Here is a 22,847-nt window from a genome sequence, read left to right on the forward strand (position 1 = left end):
TAACATAGGGAATCTTCAGAGGCTACATAACTATAAAGAATCTGAATGTAATACCTTTATCTTTGGATCTTGACTTACGGAAAACAATACAATCAGGGTCTGTTCTTCTGTATTCATTACAAAACACCTTCAATTTGACCTGGCATACTTAGGGTAATGAGTTTTAATGGGGCTGACGGCAATAATATTTGGAAAGGTGATAGATAGAGAAATACAGGCAGGTACTAAAACCTGGGAAGTTTTTGAGCTCCACTTTAGAAAAGGGCACTTAGAACATCCGTGGTCCAGTGTTCCAATTCAAGGGCTAAAATGCAGGTTTAAAAAGTCAGTTCTAATCCATATAATTGCAGAGAGGGAGGCAGGAGTCTGAAATAATGTGAATCAGGGCTACCTAATGGTTATTGCTCCAGCTATAAATGGTCCCATCCATGCCAAGAAGAGCTCCTTCCCTGATTTCTCCAAGACTGAAGCTCATTCATGAGCACTACAGGCCTCATCCTAAATTACTCAGTTGTATATAACAGAAATGAAATACAGACAACGTCGTGCAAAAATTCTGAATAGTATTTTTACCCCTAAAGCAGTTGAGGGCATTTGAAGTACTTACCATCAGCACTTTATCCATATAGAATTCTCTGCCAGGGCTCCCATCATTGTATTTTGTATCAATGGCAAAACACAAGAATAATACATCCACTACCATTTCGTAAATGGACAGGAAGCAATGAGCGACTAGGAAAGCAAAGAGGCAGACGATGATCAGAGGCAGCACCCAGACTGTGTAATCTTGCTGGTAGTTGAGCAGCATAATCCCAGCCAAGCCTGTGCTGCAGACTATCAGCACCTGAAGCAGAGAGAACAAAGAGCCCATTTAATAGCCGCTGTTTGTTCAACATGTGCACATTTCAAGTTCCCTTCAATATTCTTAAATGATGGTTGCATACATTCATTCCACCTCAAGTTAGGAAGTATGTCATTCACACAGACCCACAGACACATACACATCTATGTGTGTGCATGCATACACATGCTTATCACATAAACAAAACGTCGTCCTTTAAGCAGTCTGGTTTCCATGAAAAAAGAGTCATGTTTTCCAAAGATTATGCTTATTCTTTAAAACTTCCCATATATATATAGCCCCTGTGGCCATTTTAAAAATAAGTGTATACATATTTTAGGAAATGACCCTATTAGCACTCAGAAAAAATTATTGACATTCCGGGGTATTGCTATGTACTTTTAAGCACTTTTACATATATGAAATAGTATTATACATATGAATCATTAAAAGTTTTTCATTAATATTTATAATATCACTATCAATGATTTATAAACACTTAGTCACATAATTTCATCTTACAGGGGACTCAGAAAATTTGACCGGGCTCCTCCATCTGGAGACTTCTATTGTTTTCTGGTATAAATAATGCTGCAACAAACATCTCTGAGAGTTTTTTCTTTGTTTCATATTTCATTTCACACAGAATACATGGCAAATTGAATGTGATTTGCCACAAAATTTAAATTTAGATTACCTGTGAGGAAAGAGGTTGCCACAAACATCCATCATAGAAGAATACAAGAAATAGCCAATTTGCTTATTGTCAAGAATGACCTACTCTGATCCTTTCCAGGCAGCACTTGAAATTTCTTGTAGTTCTTTTACTATATTTTAGTTCAGATTTTCAGTCCCTATAAATGGTTTATGGCAACATCATCATCCTCATTTTATAGACTAGGAAACGTGCTCAGAGACACTAGGTAACCTGCCCAGGGTCACAAAGTAGAAGAGAAGATACCACCTAAATCATGGTCTTACGATGCCAACTCCAGCATTCTTTGCAGGTAAAAACTCAGCAAATACTTGGATATGGATATAAAGCAGCAATAGGTTATACTGAATCCTAAACACAGTCTTGCTCAGCCCCTTACTTGCCTTATCATCTGTCATTAAGTAACAAAGGAAAAGAAAGAGTCCTCTAGAATCACAGAAGTCTTTCTCTGTCCAGTGCTGAGAACAGGCAGACTGAGAATTAATTCTCTTGCCTTTTCCCTACTATTTATCCACACCAAAGGATTTCTCCTCCTCCACTATTTTAACCAAGAGTTATAATGCATTAGATGAAATATTGGTTAGGCTGTAAGTTGACCCTTCTCGGATGATTTTAGGGAACAAATCTGGGTCTGCCCCAAATTTTGAAGACCCTTCACCATTTTTTGGTGGCAAACATTCAGGAATCCTCTTACCATTACTTTCTGGGGTGACTTCTACAGGTAACTAATTATATCCATTTTCTTTCACTCTTTTTGGTTTTAGGATGAAATCACTGTTTTTGATATCCACCCTACAGAAGGACTTAGGTTCTTTATGCTTTCATCAGACCACTTAAAGTTAAGCCACATTTGAAATGTTAAAGTCAATTATAGGGAGAAGATTTGGCTCAGATAAACCAATGTTGAGATAAAAGCTGTTGAGGTGGAAGGATGGATCCTGTCACTTTAGAAACAACTTCAAGAATTTATGATATTTAGGGGCACCTGAGTGGCTCAGTGGGTTAAAACCTCTGCCTTCGGCTCAGGTCATGATCCCAGGGTCCTGGGATCAAGTCCCACATCGGGCTCTCTGCTCCGCGGGGAGCCTGCTTTCTCCTCTCTCTCTCTGCCTGCCTCTCTGCCTACTTGTCATCTCTGTCTGTCAAATAAATAAAATCTTAAAAAAAAAAAAAAGAATTCATGGTATTTAGCTGAAAAGGTCAGAGAAGTGTAATAATTGCTTCCAAATATAATGAAAGGGTGTCATACATTTATTCAAGCAGAGGATACATTAATGGCTCTCAAACGATTAGGGGTCTAGGTTATCACTTGGGGAGTACGAGAATAACACAGATTCCTGGGCCCTACCCCCAGAGTCCAGTTGGTTGGATCTAAGATGAAACTCAGCAATATTTATTTAAAAAGTACCTCAGGTCATTCTGATAAAAGTCCACAGCCTATAAGAAGTACTGGTCTATATCAATGGTCTCCATAGTGGGATATACATACTCAAGGAGTATTGAAGGGGATCATCTAAGACTTCAAATTGTATTTCTCATTTATTGAAATTTTCTTTTGTACTATGCTTTATAATACATATTATTAAAAGCTGCACATATATTAATAAATGTAAATATATTAGGAAGTGTGCTCAATTTTTTTTCTAATAAGACACCTGATTGAAAAAGTTTAGACTCTCCTGTTCTACAGGATACATTATTGGCAATACAACAGAAGAGACTGCACAGGCCAGGATGTGAGAAGCAGGAAGGAAAGGGTGCTAGTTTTGGAATCAGGAAGATGTAGATTTGAATCACAGAGTTAATACTTCCTAGTTTGTGACTCCAAGCAAGTTCAAATTCAGGCTTTCTGAGTCTGTTTTTCTGCCTTTAAAAGAGACCTAAGAGTACACGCATCCCGTAATTGTTAAAATAAGCATTCTAAAAGCACATAACACAGGGCTTGGCAATCTTTGTTTGTTTCTTCCTTTGACTTCCACCATAAATCTTGCATTATGATGCCTTTTCCACATAGAACTCAAGTTTTGAAAGATTTTACCAGTAAAATAGCACCTATTTAAGTAATAATTCATATTCTCATTTTTTATTAATCAATGCCAAATAAACTGCCAAAAATTAATGTTAGAAGTAGTATTATCAAATAGAGATGAAATAATTTCTCACAGAAGTGGAGAAACAGATTTTGTAGGGTTTTAGGTATAGTTTTATTTGGTAAATATGCATTATTTATAGGAGTTGAAAATGTTTAAATAGCTTGTAGATCTCTATTCTTACCTGGGAGGACCATATAGGCCAGTGATCACAGGTCATAAGCCTCTAAATTAAAGGAGCTAAGATCCCTTCCAAATCTAATTCCATTCCATGAAATCACTTGGGTTCCACAGAAATGGAATCCAGGGGGTTGTCTTTTGTTTTCTTTTAAATTCAGGTTTTTTTTTAAAGATTTTATTTATTTATTGACACAGAGAGAGAGAGATCACAAGTAGGCATAGAGGCAGGCAGAGAGAGAGGGGGAAGCAGGCTCCCTGCTGAGTAGAGAGCCTGACTCGGGGCTCCATCCCAGGAACCTGAGACCACCTGAGCCACCCAGGTGCCCCTAAATTCAGGGTTTTACAAATGAAATGTTAAATTTTGAGACAATTTTGAATTCACATATAGTTGTAAGAAATAATACAGAATGATTCCATAAACCCTTTACCCAGTTCCCTTCAATGGTAACATTTTGTATATAGTACAATACCACAACCACAGTATTGACATTGACATAGTCAAGATACAGAACATTTCCATTACCACAAGGATCCCTCACGTTAACCTTTTATAACTACTCCTACTCCTCCCCCAACCCCATCTCTAGCTGAGTGACCACAAATCTGTTCCCAATTTCCATAATGTTGTCATTTCAAAAATGTTACATAATCAGTTCAAGTCCCAGGTTGGGTGTAGTGCTTACTTAATTTTATAAAAAGGTATATAAGAATGTTACATAAATGGAAACATACAGTAGTTACTTTTCTGGGATTGGTGTTTTCCACTCAGCACAATTACCTCATGATTAATCCAAGTTGTATATTACCAACAGTTTGTTCCTGACACTTTCATCTTATTTAATTTTTAAAAATGATTTTATTTATTTGAGCGAGAGCGAGAGATACAGAGAAAGAGTGCACAAGCAGGGGGAAGGGTAGAGGGAGATAGGGGATAAGCAGGCTCCCAACTGAGCAGAAGACTGATGAAGGGCTCGAGCCCAGGACCCTGGGATAATGACCTGAGCCAAACAGCAGAAACTTAACAGACTGAGCCACACAGGTGCCTCTGTCTTTCCCCAGAGAAACTGGGGATTTCTGATTTCCCCACTTGAACTATCTGCTGATCTCGGATTTCTGATTTCCCCACTTGAACTATCTGCTCAGAACCTATTTCTGCATACTAGCAATCACTTTTAGAAAGAAATGCTTTCAAAAGATTTACTGTATTCTGTGATCAGAACTATATTTTTTAAAAAGAAAACAGAATGTTTATCTCAGTAAGTTGGAAACCCAGACTTTATTCCCCTCTCATTTTTTTTTTCTTTTTGGGTATATGGATTAAAAAACAGTTTATCTTTCATGGTTTTAAAAGTAATTTTTTTACAGTGTTATACATTTTATATTATTCAAATGTAAATGTTCCTGGAAAGCAATTTGGTAATGTACCTCAAGAAACCTATTATGTACTCTGACTCATTAATTCTATTTCTAGGATTCTGGACTCAGGAAATAAGAATTGATGCAGGCAAGGATTTGTATACAAAAGTTTCTCTGTATCATACTTTATGTTAGTAAAATGAGAATAACTATAAAAAACTGGAGGTTTAGTTAAATAAATGATACAATTACATAACCATGTTTAAAACGTTTTTAATAGGAAATGCTCATAACATAAAGTGAAAAAAGGGATATAAAACTGCTTTTTCTACTAGATTTTAAATTTTCTTTATTGACTAGTATATCACCAGTATCCAGAAAAGTTCCTAGCATATTACTAGTGGGGGCACCCTAGGATATTTGTGGAATGAAAAAAATGGTAAGACCAAAGAAAAAATTTTGATATAGGTTGCTCAAAAACTCAAAGTCAATTTTAAAACACTGTATTTTATCACCTCTAGATTTCCCCATTATGAGAAATGCATATTTCATAGAGAGAACTTACTTCATTATGGTAAAGCAGGGGAAGGGGTTTGGAATCACTTGTATTTTCAATATCCAAAGATAATCATTAACATTTTGAGATAGTAATTCTTTCTCATATGTACATCCTTAAACAGTACTTAACAGTGATAGTCAAGTCAGTCTTTTCACTTGTCATATTATATGTAAAGATCACATAAACTTTTAATAAAAACATGGTCTAACAACAGGTGAATAACAGTTTGCTATTATTTCTAACCATTTCTCTATTGGTAGGCAGTAGATTGTTTGCGATTGCTATTAGAAATAATGTTATATTTTTCTGTATTTAGGATTATATCTAGCAGTGGTTTACCATAAACAGAATTACTGAATCAAAAGACTTAAAAAGAAAAAAAAGTCTAGGGCAAACTTAAGGTTGGCACATAGTGACTGCAAACTGAGAAGTCAGACAGACGTTAAGTTTGAACTCCAGCTCTGCCACATTCTAGTCCTTTAAATTTGGGCAACCTATCTAGTTCGCTAAACTTGAGTTTCCTCTGCTACAAAACGAAGGTAACAGTAGGGGCTCACATTCTAGGAGAGGAGGAATAACACTTCCCATAAAGTACATTCCTCAGTACCTAATACGGATAAGTGTCTCCATCAGAGTTTACTAAAATCACCATTATGATCAAATGCTGCCCCTGAAAATAACTTTCTGTTATTTCTCTATATGGCTTCTCTTCTATTTTAACTGCTCTGTGTACATATGTTCATATTTTAAGCTGCCTCATATCCTTCTTAGTAGTGGGGATAAATTATAAATATGTAAAACATAAAATAGACAAAAAAATCTGAAGGCTTCCTAAATTAGTCATATAGCATATAAATAATAGCAATAGTAAATAAGAGTGTCAAACGCTATACTCAGTCCTTAACATGGACTGACTCATTCAGTCCTTACTGTAAGACATCTCCTGTTGTAAAAACATGACAAGAACAAATCCAACAGTGTAAGTTTAATTACAGATTTTCAAAACAACTGCACAGTTTTATAATTCTTTTTAGATGACAGCTGCCTGAGAACTTGACACCACACCATGGTATCTTGGCCTCTCTACACCAAGTATTTTTTTCTTTTAAAAAACATTTTCAAAACACAGTGGCTGGAGGAACCCAAGAATTAGTAGTAAGAGAGTGTCTAAGAATAGCATTTGATAAAATACTGCCCATCATGATCATGAATACTTATGAAGATGATCAAAGCAACAGGAGAACTGGATACAATGTAATATAAAGTGCAAAGGGCAGAACAAGCTGGCAAGTGTGCTATGATTGTTACACTATAGAAATATAAGCCTATGAAAAAACACTGGGAGGGAATATATAAAAGTGATGTTATTAGGTTACAGGGATGTCAGCTTAATTTTTCAAAATTTCTGAGTATTTTATGGTTCAAATTACAGATACACAGAAATCCAACTATAATGTTATTTATTATTCTGCAGATTTTAATAGTATAGAAAAATTACCTCTTTTCAGACAATTTAAGGACAGGTAAGTCTCATTCCCACACAGCTCTGTTTTAAAGGCATTTATATACAGTAAGAGTGACAGCCAACATTCATTGAGAACTTACAATGTGTCAGGAATTGTCTTAGGTACACTACATATATTAGCCAGTCTAATCCTTACAACCCTAGGGGTTTGGCTCTATTATTATCCCACTCCCATAGATGAAAAAACTGAGGCACAGAATGGTTATGTACCCTGCTTCAGGTCACACAGTGAGAGAGCCAGGATTTAAATCCAGGCAGTCAGGCTCCAGATACAGCACCTCTAACCACTAAGCAGACTATTCCTGAATTCTGTACAGATCAAAGTATGTAAGGAGAAACACGGACATATTACTTGACTGCTGTCTCAGTTTTCCCGTCTGTAAAATGAGGATAATAAGAGAACTTCCTTCACAAATTTCTTGTCAGGATTAAATGAGCACCATACACGTAAAGTACTTAGAAGAGTGCCTGACATAAATTAAGGGCTTTGTAAGTACTTCTTTTATATTACCTGTATTACTTTAAGTTTTTTGGTGGGCTAGATATTTTTTCAAATGAAAAAGCAAACACACATATATGCAAAAATTCACTGTATGTCTCAGGTAACCGATGTGGTCTTACCTTGCCTAGGAACAACATGAAATCCCCCACTGTGTTGATGGCAGCCACCCGTAAAGCATTCTCCACAAGAATGACAAAGGCATCCTTCGCGGAGGTGCAGAAGTTGGTGCTGTTGATAGCTGTGGCTGTGTATGCATTCTGCACAAAAGCAAAAAACAGTATTTTCATCAGTAAATGTAATTTTACTCTGTTAAGATATAAACCAAATACAGTTAAAGCACAGCTTGTGAAAACAGTTTCCAGTTAAACCCATGGCTCTGGTAAGGTACAGGTTAAAACTCAGCACAAGGAATATTAGACATAAAAAAAAAACCCCAATATGGTAAAAAGAGCTTTCAGTTGGCTTATTTCAGTCTTTTTAAAACACTGCGGTATTTATTAAGGAACATAAACCTTTCCAACATCCATTAACTTCTTCCCCGTCTTAGTAAATCAAACATAATTTAACCTTTCCTAGATGTCTCAGGTTCATCACTGTGAATATCAGGGATGCATTATTACCATTTCAGTGATGCTTTAAAAGCCACACAAATAGATAAAAGGCAAAAGGATGCATGCTGTTTTATCTGGAACAGCTACCATCTCCCCTTGGTGCTTTCATCTGGGCTGCCACTTCTCACAATTTTTGTAGTAGACAGCTCTTTGCTGCCCAATACACTCCTCCCTCCTGGGAGCAGGGCCCTAAGTACCCAGTTGTACAATGCCAGGTTCAGGGATTGGGACATAAACTAATAGAGCCAATGAAAGCCAAAGATGTTCCCTAGGGCTTCTGGGGAAAAAGAAGTCTCCTTCTTCCCTAAGAGCTTCTGACAAAGCAGGTCTCTCATTTTCCTGGAGAGCGAGGTGTGAAGGTATGAACTACCAGGGCTGTTTGGCCAACATAATGGGAAGAGCCTGAAGCCGCTGGAGGTTACAACATGAAAGGGAGGGCAAGGCTACCATCATGGAAGTAAGGGCAGAGAGAAACCAGGGACTTGTACTTGGTGACAATGTTTGCACGATTAGGAACTAGCCACATTTCTGGACTTTACAGCTTAAGAAGCTAATAAATGGCTAAGAATCTCTCTTCTCTGCCCCTCCCCCTTTCTCACTTTCTCTTTTTTAGGCCAGATGGAGCTGGCTTTCTGTCCCTTGTAGTACTGAGTCCCAGCTGACACACTTTTATTCAATTATACCTGCTTCTGCTGCTCTGTGTCCTCTCTGACCCTCTGTCACAGACTCTGATTTTTTTCCCCTTTGTACAGTGCATTCTAGAATAGGATTGACATTTTCTGGGAAATGTGAATACATGCTAGAACATCAAATACATCTGAGTCATAGAAAGGGAAAGCATGTAGGCTGTGTGGCTAAAACTTATAATCCTGAGGAATTTTTGGTTCAGTGTGGACTTACTTAAATTGTTGGTGAGTCCAAAATGTTCAAGCTGTTGGAAAACTGCGGCACATGAAGAGCTTACTTTACATTGCGTTGTCTGTGAAATTTTGTTTTCTTTTTGTATTATTATGTACTTATTTATTTACTTATTTAAAAGATTTTTATTTATTTGATAGAGAGAGGTCACAAGTAGGCAGAGAGGCAGGCAGAGAGAGAGTGGGAAGCAGGCTCCTTGCGGAGCAGAGAGCCCGATGCGAGGCTTGATCCCAGAACCCTAAGATCATGACCTGAGCCAAAGGCAGAGGCTTAATCCACTGAGCCACCCAGGCACCTGTTTTCTTTTTTAAGAGTTTATTTATTTATTAGAGAGAGAGAGCAGGAGCAAAGGGAGGGGCAGAGGGAGAAGGAGAGGGAGAGAGAAAGAATCTCAAACAGACTCCCTATTGAGCATGGAGCCTGATGCCAGGCTGAATCTCATGACCCTGAGATCACCACCTGAGCCAAAGTCAAGAGTCAGATGCTCAACCAACTGAGACACCTTAGGTGCCCCTGTAAAGTCTTTTTCTTTCTTTCCTTTTTAAAAAAAAAAAAAAAAAAAAGATTTTATTTATTTGAAAGAGAGAGAGAGCACAAGCAGGGTAGAGGGAGAGGGAGAAGCAGACTCCCTGCTGAGCAGGGAGCCCAATGCAGGGCTCGATCCCAGGACCCTGGGATCATGACCTGACCCAAAGGCAGACGCTGAACTGACTGAGCTACCCGGGGTCCCATTTTTTTTTTTTTTAAATTGAAGTATAGTTGACACATCATGTTATATCAGTTTCAGCTACACAGTACAGAGACTCCACAGCTCTGTAAGTGATGCTCTGCTCGCAGGTGTGGCTACCGTCTGCCACCACACAGTATTACACCACCACTGACTATTTTCCCTACATTGTACCTTTTATCTCCATGACTTATTCATTCCGTAACTGGAGGCCTGTATCTCCCACTCCCATTTAAACACTGAGCTTGGGAGATACAGTCTTTATCTTATGAATGTTCCTCTTGTACGCTTGTTAGTTAATAGGAACTTGGTATGAAGATGAAGTTTGAGTCACCAAAAATTTGTGGCCGTTACACAATTAAATTCATGGATTAAAAATACAGAATATTTTAGGGCCAAGGAAAGAAGACTACACGGAATAGGATACTAACTTTTCACCAAGGGAGATAATGATGCTCTTTGAGAAAGACAGTATGATTTTGCTATATATAACTCCACTAAACAAACTGGGGTAATTTATTATCGGAACATACTACTACATTATGTTCACAGTTTTTTTAATCTCAAAAGTTAATATACAGAGTCTTTTAAAGAAGTGATACTATTAAATTGTTCTGGTAGCAATAATTTGCTGCTTGCTCTCATATATTGTCATCAGCCAGTGTTTGTTATCAGTTCAAAGACAGCAGGCACCAAAGAGTTAACCACCTAACTGCAGTGGTCTACATTTCTTCACCTATAAAGTCTCTTTTCAAATATTCTGCCAAATGCCTCAATGACATCAAAATAAACTATACTTTTGATCTTATGTAATTTTAACTCTGCTGAAAGATGATGGAGAACTTCTCTGCCTGATCTATTCCCAAAGAACCAATACCAGTCAGTTCCCTCCACACTCAAAACAAACAAAAAACAACAAAAAACACATTTAACAATTTATTCTAAAGCAGAGGTTGAAAAACTACCACCTGTGCACCAAATCTGGCCTGCTGCCTACTTCTGTAAATAAAGTTTTATCGGAACAGAGCCATGTTCATTTGCTTACATGGCATTTATGGCTGTTTTCATGCTACAATGGCAGACCTGAGCAACTGTGAGAGAGTCTCTACGGCCACAAAGCCAAAAATATTTACTATCTGTTCCTTGACAGATCCTTGTTCTCGAGTACTGCCCAGGATCAATATCACCCTTGTCTACAGCCTACGGAACCCATCTTCTTATCCTTTCAATCTTCTAGTACATTTCTTTACAACTTCAAAGTCTTCCAGCATCTTTCACTAAAATTCTTTAGTTCAACGACAGACAGATGTCTGTAATGATTTGAAACAGAACATCCCATAAGGAAAATACCTTACTTCCCCTATTCTAATACATGATCAAGAGACTAATGTCAGTTACTTAATAACAGGTTTTCAGGGGAAGATACCCTGTGATATTAACTATATATTGATTATGAGATGCTTTCTGAAGTTAAAAAAAAAAGCATATGATATCTAGAATCAAAGATATTGGATAACCCATTTAAATCAAATAGGTACTATCTTAAATTTACCTCCCCAATGAGGATCAACGACTCACTCTTAACTATGCTATTCTCCCCTTTCCAGTTTGAAAAGGATCTTCTTTGAAAGAGACAGAAGCAAGAGAGGATCCACATACCTCCAATCTCTCTCCTTTGGCATCAGACCAGCTGACTCAGAGAAGGCCTAACATCTCCAAACTAAACCATAAAAGCTTTTCTGTTTTTCAATAATTTCAGAAGAAATTATTATTCCTCCTCTCCTCATGCTGCCCCACCCATCCTATCTACATTTAGAGCAGAAGCCTATTTATTTGTGGACATGGAAGGAGGCAGCAACAATTTTTCTCTACTCCTAAGTTCCAGGGCTGGATGTGCTCATAGAAATTTAGCTTTCTTGGCAATATTCCTACAGATCTGTGCAACTCCTTTGTATTCAACCTAACCGAAAAAAGTTAAGTGGCTATTTCGCAAGCTCTTTCTCCCACTCCCAAGGCAGAAAGATGAGCTGCATGTGACACACACAGGTCAGGATGACCTCTTCAGGAGGAAAATTGTGCTACAGATCACAGCAGGCCAGCGAAAATTTCCTTCTATTTCTATACCTCCTAGTCTGAAAGGATTCACGCTAAGGTGCTCAAGAAATTCCGAGTTCTTTGTGTCTTTCCCTATTACTGTTCTTTGAACTTTCTGCTTAACTACTTGGTTCAGATTTTTCCAGCCCACCTCCTTTCTCACACAGCCTTCCTGATCTTGAGTAAACCGCCCGCAGAGAGGCATCAATGATTAACATTTAGCGAGTGCTCAAAATGTGCGCAGGCAGGATGGAGGCTTAAGGCTGTATAACTCCCAGAAGCAAGATAAAGGTGATCACCTTCCAGGAAGCGTTTTAAAAGGATGACTGTTAGGCCCAAGTGGTCCCTGGTAACATCTGTGTGTGACAGGATGAGATGAAAAAGTCCTGGTCACATGGAAGAAAATGTTGGGGTAGAAGGTTACCACGTAGATAACCCAGGTCTGCTTCGCCACATGTTCCAGGATACATCTACATTTCTATACCTTTCCTTTCTTCACTTACAGACTTAAAAATTCTCTTTAAATTTAAAATCTTTAGGGGGCACCTGGGTGGCTCAGTTGGTTAAGCAGCTGTCTTCAGCTCAGGTCATTATCCTGGAGTCCTGGGATCAAGCCCCGCATCCGGCTCCCAGCTCCACAGGGAGTCTGCTTCTCCCTCTGACCCTCTCCTCTCTCACGCTCTCTCTCACTATCTCTCTCTCAAATAAATAAACAAAATCTTTTTAAAAAAAAGATAAAATTTGGGGCGCCTGGGTGGCTCAGTGGGTTAAAGCCTCTGCCTTCGGCTCAGGTCATGATCCCAGAGTCCTGGGATCGAGCCCCACATCGGGCTTTCTGCTCTGCAGGGAGCCTGCTTCCTCCTCTCTCTCTGCCTGCCTCTCTGCTTAGCTGTGATTTCTCTCTGTCAAATAAATAAAATATTAAAAAAAAAAAGATAAAATTTAAGATCTTTAGATAATAATAGGAGAGAGATAGGCAACAATGGTAGGTAAAGGGAACAGATATGTATCACTCTATGTGTGGATTGTTATGAATAAGGGAAAAGGTAATTAAAATGATCCCTTTCTTGTTTTGAGTGAGGAATGGAGGGGGCAAAAATTCCCACCAACACCATCCATTTCATTCAGTTTGGTTCTAAATTCTTAGACTTTTTAAGAGAGAAAAGAATTAATAATATGTTGCAAATCTTAAACTGTCTTTATTTTTTATTTCTTTTTAAAGATTTTATTTATTTATTTGACAGACAGAGATCACAAGCAGGCAGAGAGGCAGGCAGAGAGAGAGAAGCAGGCTCCCTGCGGAGCAAAGAGCTCGATACGGGGCTCGATCCCAGGACCCTGAGACCATGACCTGAGCCGAAGGCAGAGGCTTAACCCACTGAGCCACTCAGGTGCCCCAAAATTGATTGTCTTTAAAACCATCACTTGTTTTAGTTTATAGCATGAAACATGAAAATTTGAGATGTTTGCATATTCTCTGTAATAATCTATATTCTAGTCTTCTTTATGTTGTACAAAATGGGTATATATTTATATGGAAAACAGGGTAATATCCTGGCAAGAACTACACAAACTTAGATTTGAAAACTTCCTCCATCTCTAGGTAAGACGGTCTGTGACAAGATGCTAGTCTCCACTCTCTGCAAAGGAAATGAGCCTTCCTTATAGAGTTGTAGAGAAAGTGATAATGTAGATTAAGTGCTTAGTATGGTATCAGGTAGCAGGTGCCCAAAAAATATTCTTTGCAATTCCCACTCATACTATGTCAAGAAGAGCTTTACAATCTTAAAAGCTTGGCAGTCAGAAAGCAGATCCCCTCCAGTATTAAACTCCACTATCTCCAAATGGTGTCAAAGAAAACCAAGGCCCGAGTAATGCCCACAAGAAACAGATTCTAGACAGTCTCCCCACCTAAAGTGAATTCTGTTAGATGAGATGACCAATCACCTTCCTGACACATTAAGATAAGCACTAGCAGAAACAAAGAGCAGTTTATAGTTCACTCTGTTTATGTGCAAAACTCTAACACCTATGCTATAATAATTAATGGCTTATTTTGAAAACCCAAAGGTCATTTTTGAAGCCAGCTGTCTTTTCCATGCAGTACAGCACTGGACTATGGATGGGGCTTCCAAATTTCATACTGAGCTGCAAAACAACTCTGCTCTAGTCTACCTCCGTACCAACACTCCTCTACTATTATCCTCTAAGTACTGGCAACACACTGGTGGCCCATGGTCAACTGTCACTGTATGGCCCGAAGACCCTATCTGCTCTGGCTCACTCAGATTTTTTTTTTTAATTAACTGTCAACATTTTAATAGCAGGAGACAAAATGCAAACATCCAGAATTCTGGCTTCGCTTGAGAAACTGGAAGAGTTAGAAACTGTCTATAAATTCTCATATGGCAAGTGTATACCTGGGCTAAGAAGTGACTGTCTTCTTTGACTGGAATATGAACTCCCCAACTTGCCAGTCTCCACCACTCTCAGCTGCCTTGGACCCTGTCTGCTGCTCTCATTTGCATGAGTAACATAATATACCTCAACTGGCCCAGCAGGGGTCTGCCCTGTCCAGCTCTGCTCAAGGCTTTTGACTTCAAAGCTGCATACCAATCTCAGGAGTGATAGCAAAAGAAAGGATGGGAGGAAAACAATGCAACAGGTATTAACTAATTATTAACCATTTCCAAAGAGTAGGCAGAAGGGATCTCCGAATGGGAGACTCCATATGTAGAATGTGAGCCACAGTGCCCGGCACATGGTAAGTGCTTGATAAATATTAGCTGGCATTATAACTAGTATTATTATTTCACTGTACTCTATTGGACACTCCAAGGATAATTCCAGAATGTAAATGGGTGATGAGATAAGAAATTTTTGAAAATTAGGAAGAAGGGATGCCTGCATAGCTCAGATGGTTAGGTGTCTGCCCCTGGAGTCCTGGGATGGAGCTTGGCACTGGGCTCCCTGCCCAGCGGGGAGTCTGCTTCTCCCTCTGCTCCTCCCTTGGTTCCTGTGCTCTCTCTCTCTCTCAAATAAATTAATAAATTATTTTTTAAAAATGTAAAAGAAACTAACAATGAACAGTACTACAGAATAAGAGTCGTCATTACAGAGGACTTGCTGTGTCCAGCCACATGCTTGGGATACTACAGATATCATCTCTGCATCCTCACAGTCACGGGCACTATAGATGCAATTATTATCCCCATTTTACAGATGACATGTATAGACCGATAAGACAGTCTATAAGTAATGTTTAGTGCACTGAAGTAAAATCTTAGAAACTTTTTCTCGAAGCTAACAGTATTTCAATGAAGGTAACTTATGTTACCATGGTGAGATCATGGGTGATGTTTTGTTTTGTCTTGGTTTTCCGAACTCTTCAGTATTTTACATTCTATTGACTTTTAAAGAAAATAGATACATCTTTAGAAATACCTCTTGTTTTATCTTTACCAGCGCTCTCTTATCTTAGAGTAAAACACTGAGAGTTCTTTATAAAATAATAAAATGGAGGGGGAGCGATAACATTTACTAGGTGATGACCAAGAGCCAGGCACTGTAAGAGTTGATTTATCTGCATTATATTTCATCCTTACCTAAAGCCTATGAGGATAGGTATATTTTTCTCCACTCCCTGAAGAAAGAAACAGAGACTCTGAGGTTGCATTGAGCTTGCCAAAGAGTTATACTGTTGGGATTGAAACACATCTACAATATCTGGGCTCTCTCCACTGTATCTCCCCCCAATTATCAACTGTGCCTTTTCCAACAAGGCTATAAAAGTATGGATTCAATCCAATGTGTATGGGGAAAAAGGAACTTCATTTTCAGAAAGCAGTGATAAACACCAGAGAGGAAGGGAAAGGTGTGAGCCTTCTGTTATCTCGGTGCCAGCTCTGGCTTGATCTCCAGCAGAGCACTAATCTCAGAACTGCCAAATGTATGTGGCAGCGCTGAGAAGAACGCCCCTTCAGACACCAGCAGATCAGACTCTTGGGCCTTACTGCCCCTTCCCCCCACCCCCTCAATTTTAGAAAAGTCTTTAGAGCTCATCTATTCAGTACTGCCATGATTCCTGTCATCTTAAATACTTTAAAAGGATGGGTGCCCACCCAGCTCTGAAACATTTCACAGGAACAAGGCTTAAAAAAATTCCACTGGCAACTGATACTTAGGCTTAACGTCTCATGCTAGGAAGTGTTCCAATGTCTTCAATCTGTTGACCTCACTTCAAGTGAAATTCCTGGGCAAAACAGGAAGCAGCCTGTCCCCAGAGGGCAGCATTTCATATTCCCAAACAGACCTAAGTATTAGTTTGGAATTACTCTCCCGAAACCTTCACTCACTTATTTATTACTATGTTTCTGATTCCCTTGTATCTTCAAACAATGAAGATCCAAAATGCACAAAACCTGTACAAAAAAAGACCAACTTGAAGTTTGGATATATACAACTCAGGACTGCACTAAATTGCTGATTCACGTTCATCTTGGGATGAGCTGAGAACTTTGGATTTTTTCACCTGGTTACTAAGCATCATGCGATTTGTATTTCTTCAGTAAAACTGCACATCTCCTTTTTGAAACGCTTTCTTTTGGTTTTATGACACCCTGTCGGTCTTTTAAAATCCAAATGTTCACTGATTAACAATTCATCCAGAAAATATTTATTTTTCTTCTTCTTTTTTTTTTTAAGATTTTATTTATTTGACAGACAGAGATCACAAGTAGGCAGAGAGGGAGGCAGAGAAAGAAGGGGGGAAGCATGCTCCCTGCTGAGGAGAGAGCCGACACAGGACTCGATCCCAAGACCCTAAGATCATGACCTGAGCTAAAGGCAGAGGCTTAACCCACTGAGCCACCTAGGCGCCCCGAAAACATTTATCTTTTAAAAAGATTTTATTTATTTATTTGAGAGAGAGAGCATGAGCAGAGAAAGGCGCAGAGGGAGAGGGAGAAACAAGACTCCCCACAGAGCAGGGAGCCTGATGCAGGAGTCAATCCCAGGACCCTGGGATCATGACCTGAGCCGAAGGCAGAGGCTTAACAGAATGAACCACTCAGGCACCCCTCATTCAGAAAACATTTAAAGACCACTTACTCTATACCAAGCACTGTGATGGTCTCTGGAGAGACAAAACTAATATCCCTTTCTTTGAGGAGTTAAGGTCTAAATGTGGAGATAAAGATATAAACAGACGATTTCCATACACTGTTCTCAGTGTTTTCGCAGAGGTATGAACCCGTGCTGTGAAAGGTCGGCGGGGACTGAGAGAAGACTGCTTTGAGGTGACGCTCAGGCAGAATCATTAAGGATCGGAAGGAGTTAGCCAAGCGTTGGAAGGAAGTCATTCCAGGCATGTTTGGTTAATTGCGAGAGCAAAAGGTTCCTGTGGGAAGGTGGCAGAAATTGAGAATGGAGAGATGGGTTTAGCATCTCTCTCTGCAGATGAGCTATTTAGTGATGGGTATGAAATATAATGATGATTATTTTTTGGTCCTAAACTGAATTTTAAAGAATGTAATTTTTCAAACTGCTGTGGTTGATACTAATTATTTTTAATAATGACCTTCCAAACGCTTTACATCCATACAGTATTACAATCTACAAGAATTTATTTTGCTAATGAAATGTCATGCCTGCTTCTTCATATTAACCACAGAACTCCAATAAAGCAAACTCCAGGAACACTAACCACCACAAGGACTACCATCTTCGAACTTCCCTTGAGTGAATGGAAAACACACCGCTACTCCTAAATCACTTAGCCATAAATGGTGAGAAAGTCCACTTCTATCTTTAGTCTATTAGAAGAGGGCATTGGCACATCACAATTGATTTTCAAGAAATGGAGAGAAGTGGTAAAAAAAAAAAAAAAAATGAAGAAGATGGGAAGAGTACGTCCCAGCAAGTCCTGTGTGCCCAGGCACAGCAAGACAGAGGAACAAGCTGCTCCCTAAGAACAGTTATCCTGTATTACCAGTTCTTCCATTTGACCCAAGAAATGATAGCATTCCTCTGATAATATTTCCCAGGCTAGTATCACAGTCTTTAAGCAGCTGGATTTCTCCTGCCAAAAAGTATCAGGATAGAGAGCACACTAGTCTTGAACAATAGTAGAACTGAAGGATGGGGCACCTGGCTGGCTCAGTGGGTTAAGCTTCTGCCTTCAGCTCAGGTCATGATCTCAGGGTCCTGGGATCAAGCCCCGCATCGGGCTCTCTGCTCAGCACCCCTCCACCCCCGCTTTTCTCTCTGCCTGCCTCTCTATTTGTGATCTCTCTATCATAAATAAATAAAAACTTAAAAAAAAAAAAACTGCAGGGAAAAAATGAGTTTAAGTGTCACAGTGACTTTTCATTAAATTAACGCTTTCAAACAACATTCTTTCATTCATTCATTTAAAAAAAGTAGGCTCCGTACCCAACATGGGGCTTGAACTCACAACCCTGAGATTAAGAGTCATATGCTCTATGGAATGAGCCAGCTAGGCACCCCTCAAACAATATTTAAAAGAAGAATTAAATAAATACAGCTAGAGTAGATAGGTTCTTAGGGAAAATCAAAGATGAAAGGATGTTAATTAAGGGATAAGAGATAAATGTTTTTCCTGAAAGATGAACCCTAATGATATGTTATCCTCATGTTACAATTATTAATAATAAGCCCATGTCACTTTTAAAAATAAGACTATGACAGGGGCACCTGGGTGGCTTAGTTGATTAAGTGTTGGCCTTCAGGCCAGATCATGATCCCAGCATCCTGGATCGAGCCCCATATTGGGCTCCCAGCTTGGTGGGAAGCCTGCTTCTCCCTCTGCCCCTCCCCCTGCTTGAGCACAAGTGCACAACTCTCTCTCTCTCTCTTTCTCAAATAAATAAATACAATACTAAAAAAAAAATGATAGAAATAGACATACCTGAACACAGCACAATATACCACAACATGAAAAATACATAAAACCTTTCAAGAAAGCTCAATTATTTTATCTTGGAAGAAGAAATGATGACTCTGTCTTTAAAAGTGAACACTAGATTGATTTTTAAAAATATTTTACCTGATTTAAATAATTGAGGCACTTTTCAAGACACCAAAGGCAACAAATGCAAGATTTCAGCACACATCGGGCACAAGCATTTTCCTGGAAAGGACAAAAATTTGAAATAATTAATACCAAAGAATCAGATGATCATATAGAATATTCCAAATGTTAGAAAAATAAATAAAAGTTAAAAAAAATCACAACCTATGTTTCAAGGCCTCCACACCCACACCCTCTTTTCCCTTAAAATGTAATAGCTGAATTATTTTTAATCAATTTAATTCAACAGATATTTAGTACCTACTGCATATAAGATAGAGCAAGGTATCTAAGACCAGAAAGGAACTTACACTACTATAGAAGAAGAAAAAAAAAAGCTAAATATAAAGGTTAGAATCAGAATATGCAGTAGATCCTAGTGTTATGAGAGTTGAAAACAGAGATGACATCATCAAAGAGGAGGAGGAATAGGGAAGGCTTCTGGGAAGAGGTGTCATATGAGCCAACCTTTGTTAAAATGCATGTTATCCTCATAGTCAGGGACAGGGAGCAGGCTCCAAGGAGGAGGGTGTGAGTCAACACAGAGGAAGAGAAGCAAAGAGTACTTTGCCAAACCAGTGATATGATGGATTTGCCAGAGCATAGAGAGAGCAGGAATAGGGGATAAGGCAGAAGGGCTGGATTTTGTTTGCACGGATTTTGAAGAAAACATTCATAGCTATGGACTTAACATCACTGGGAGCTTTACCACATGCAGAGCTGAGGTCTGGAGTGTGACAACCACAGGAAGCCCAGAAAAGTTTTTTCTCCTTACCTTTCCTTTGAGCTGACTGTGCATGTACATAAGGATCATTCGTGGAATTTTGACTAACGTGATAATGAAAGATCCTTTTGCCACCGTACCCAGGTGATAACGGATAAGGCGATTCACTGATGCCAAAATAGGTGTAAATGGCAAATTCCTTTTATCCCTATTTAAAAAGTAACCAAAAAGACAATTAAAACAAAGGCTAAGTACAGGAATGGTTTAAGCCCAATGCAGTGAAAAAATCAGTTCATCTAAAAAAAATTCTAGCTTTGTGGCAAAATGGCAAAGTAATATATAACTAATACAGATGCTACTGATGTACCAAATAAAATTAATGCTTCATTTCTCTATGGTAGTTTCATGGGGTTCTTAGGCTTTAAGACTTTAAGTAAAATGAAACTGTGCTTTGAAAGCTTTTCCTCATAAATACTTACGGAATTAAATGTACAACCAAAAAATGGAACTTAAAAAAAATGTTTAGGGGTGCCTGGGTGACACAGTCAGTTAGGCGTCCAGCTCTTGGTTTCAGCTTGAGGTCTGATCTCAAAGATCGTGAATCAAGCCACATGTCGGTTCCATGCTCAGTGTGTGGAATCTGCTTAAGACTCTCTCTCCCTCTGCCCCTCCCTTCGTGCTCTCTCTCTCCCAAATAAATACGTAAATCTTAAAGAAAAAAAAAAAATGTTCAATCTAGACCTGGTACCTCATTGTAATAGAAAATTGTAAGGCTTACAGCTTATATTCAGCTCTGAAGTTAGGAAAGGGAGTCACAATACTTATTGTGATCCAAATAAATTAAAAAAGGTGTGTTATCCTTTGACGGACCTTTATTTTTAAGTTTTTTTTTAAAAGATTATTTATTTTAGAGAGAGAGCACAAATGTGAACGGCAGAGGAAAAAAGAAGGAGTAAGAATCTTAGGCAGATTCCACGTGACGTGGGGCTCCATCCCACGAGATCCTGACCCGAGTCAAAACAAAGAGTCAGAGGTTTCACTGACTGCACCACCCAGAGGCCCCAACGGGAAAAGAACAAAAGACGGTATAAGATTTATTCTTCTGCTAAATATAATGCAGTGATATCATGACCTGCTGTTCTGATTAATTTTTTTGAGGAACTTAAAGAAAAGTATAAGGATTGAAGTAACAATCTCCCATGTTCCTACTTCCCAGAATCATCAGCTATTAATATTTTGTCATATTCACTTCCAATTGCTTTTTAAAGACATGAAACTTGGGGTGCCTGGGTGGCTCAGTCGTTAGGCATCTGCCTCTGGCTCAGGTCATAATCCCAGGGTCCTGAGATCGAGCCCCACATCAGGATCTCAGCTCGGTGGGAAGCCTGCTTCTCCCTCTCCCACTCCCCCTGCTTGTGTCCCTCTCTCACTGTGTCTCTCTCTGTCAAATAAATAAATAAAATCTTTAAAAAAAAAAAAAAAAGACAAGACATGAAACTCTTACAGGCTCACCTCCATGTCCTTCAGACACAATCCCTTAGATGATCTTAAGTTTTCTGACAAGTATAAATTCTTACCTAGTAAAATAGTATGTTACCACGGCCCCCGCCACAGTCATCTGCTGACAGGCCAGGATGAATTCGCTGATCCATATCAGGCCCACCGCGTGGTACCACCACATGTACTGCAGAGGCCCAGAAACTCTGAACTCCACGAAGCCTTGCTCATTCTGAACAGCACTGCCTAGGAGAATATCAAGGAAGGAAAAGAGAAGCACATACAGCACAATCTAAGAAACAGGGCTATTCAATGTAAGGCATTAATCTAATTCCCAACAACAGCCCCCTCCCACTCCCTCCACCCCTCTAATCCCCCCCCACCCTCGACTTTCCCCCAAACCACCAACTTTATGATGGCGGTGCTACTGAATTAGGAGACAAAAATAATTATCACTTGAAAAGCTGTGAAGCCAGACATTGTACAATGAAGCATTTTGTTTTCCCCGAAGGCATCATATAGTTTTTAAAAGGTCTTCTATTTGAATACAGTCCTTACCACATCGGTTAATTTAGGCATGAATTTTCAAACACTTCCATTTTTTTTTTCAGAGCTATTTATGACTCATCCAATAATTACAGACCTAAATCATTAGCAAAGGATGGAAATTCATATTATTTTCAATTGGTGAATGTGTGTTGAATGGCCAGAGAGGTCACATACAAGCCTATGATCCTTATGCCACTCCTCACCATTAATTCCATTTAGGGGTCACTTCTGATGTGAAGTGTGGTTGCAAACAAGTCTGAGACTCTAACTATGAATGGTATCATCACAAGGAACTCAGGTTCAGATCTTTTGCAAACTAGAAAATCTCAAGGAAGCAAGCTGCTCTTTGGCCGTAACTGGGGTTTAAGGCAACCCCATGGCCACCCTGCATTCATCTGTTTGTCTGAGAATGAATCCAAATGTCTGAATCAGTCCTGGAGTGTACTTCAAAGCCATGACCTGGTTTAGACCTGCTCTGCTAGGATGATCTAAAAATCACACACAGGGAATGGGTTGGTGAAGGGCTGTGACCACTGCTAGTTCTGAGGGCAATCAGACCTCGGTCATAAATGTCTGAGAATTCTACCTTAAATTTTAAATAATTTAAACAAATCAGATTCATCACTAAGAGAAAGAAGCGGCAGGTCTTCTTACCAGTGGTGCCAAGAAAAAGAAGTGTCATGATCCAGTATGCCCAAAATAAGACAAGGGCAAAGAAAGTCCAAAAGGGTTGGAAGACTAGCAGTGGCAAGTGAATGAAGACCTTGCCAGCCACATGGAACAGGGCGATGGTGAGAGCAACGCGCTTGCGCATGACCAGCATGATCAGGAACAAGATAACCTGTGTCCAGAGAAGGCAGAGAAAGGCT

At 39.1% G+C, this 22,847-nt stretch overlaps 1 protein-coding gene across 3 annotated transcripts in view; it reads right to left on the reverse strand.

Moving 5' to 3' along the window:
- SLC44A1 (solute carrier family 44 member 1) overlaps nucleotides 1-22,847 on the reverse strand; it is a 199,739-nt gene that overhangs the window by 51,593 nt on the left and 125,299 nt on the right. For all 3 annotated transcript variants that reach the window (XM_046022434.1, XM_046022433.1, XM_046022432.1), the window contains exons 9-14: nucleotides 22,633-22,819; nucleotides 21,510-21,675; nucleotides 19,984-20,140; nucleotides 19,185-19,268; nucleotides 7,888-8,025; nucleotides 608-844 (exon numbers count right to left, since the gene is read on the reverse strand). In XM_046022434.1, the coding sequence (XP_045878390.1) occupies nucleotides 608-844; nucleotides 7,888-8,025; nucleotides 19,185-19,268; nucleotides 19,984-20,140; nucleotides 21,510-21,675; nucleotides 22,633-22,819 (969 nt within the window). The remainder of the gene's footprint in view (nucleotides 1-607; nucleotides 845-7,887; nucleotides 8,026-19,184; nucleotides 19,269-19,983; nucleotides 20,141-21,509; nucleotides 21,676-22,632; nucleotides 22,820-22,847) is intronic.

This window comes from Meles meles, chromosome 11 (assembly GCF_922984935.1).
Source record: "Meles meles chromosome 11, mMelMel3.1 paternal haplotype, whole genome shotgun sequence".
Classification (NCBI taxonomy): domain Eukaryota; kingdom Metazoa; phylum Chordata; class Mammalia; order Carnivora; family Mustelidae; genus Meles; species Meles meles.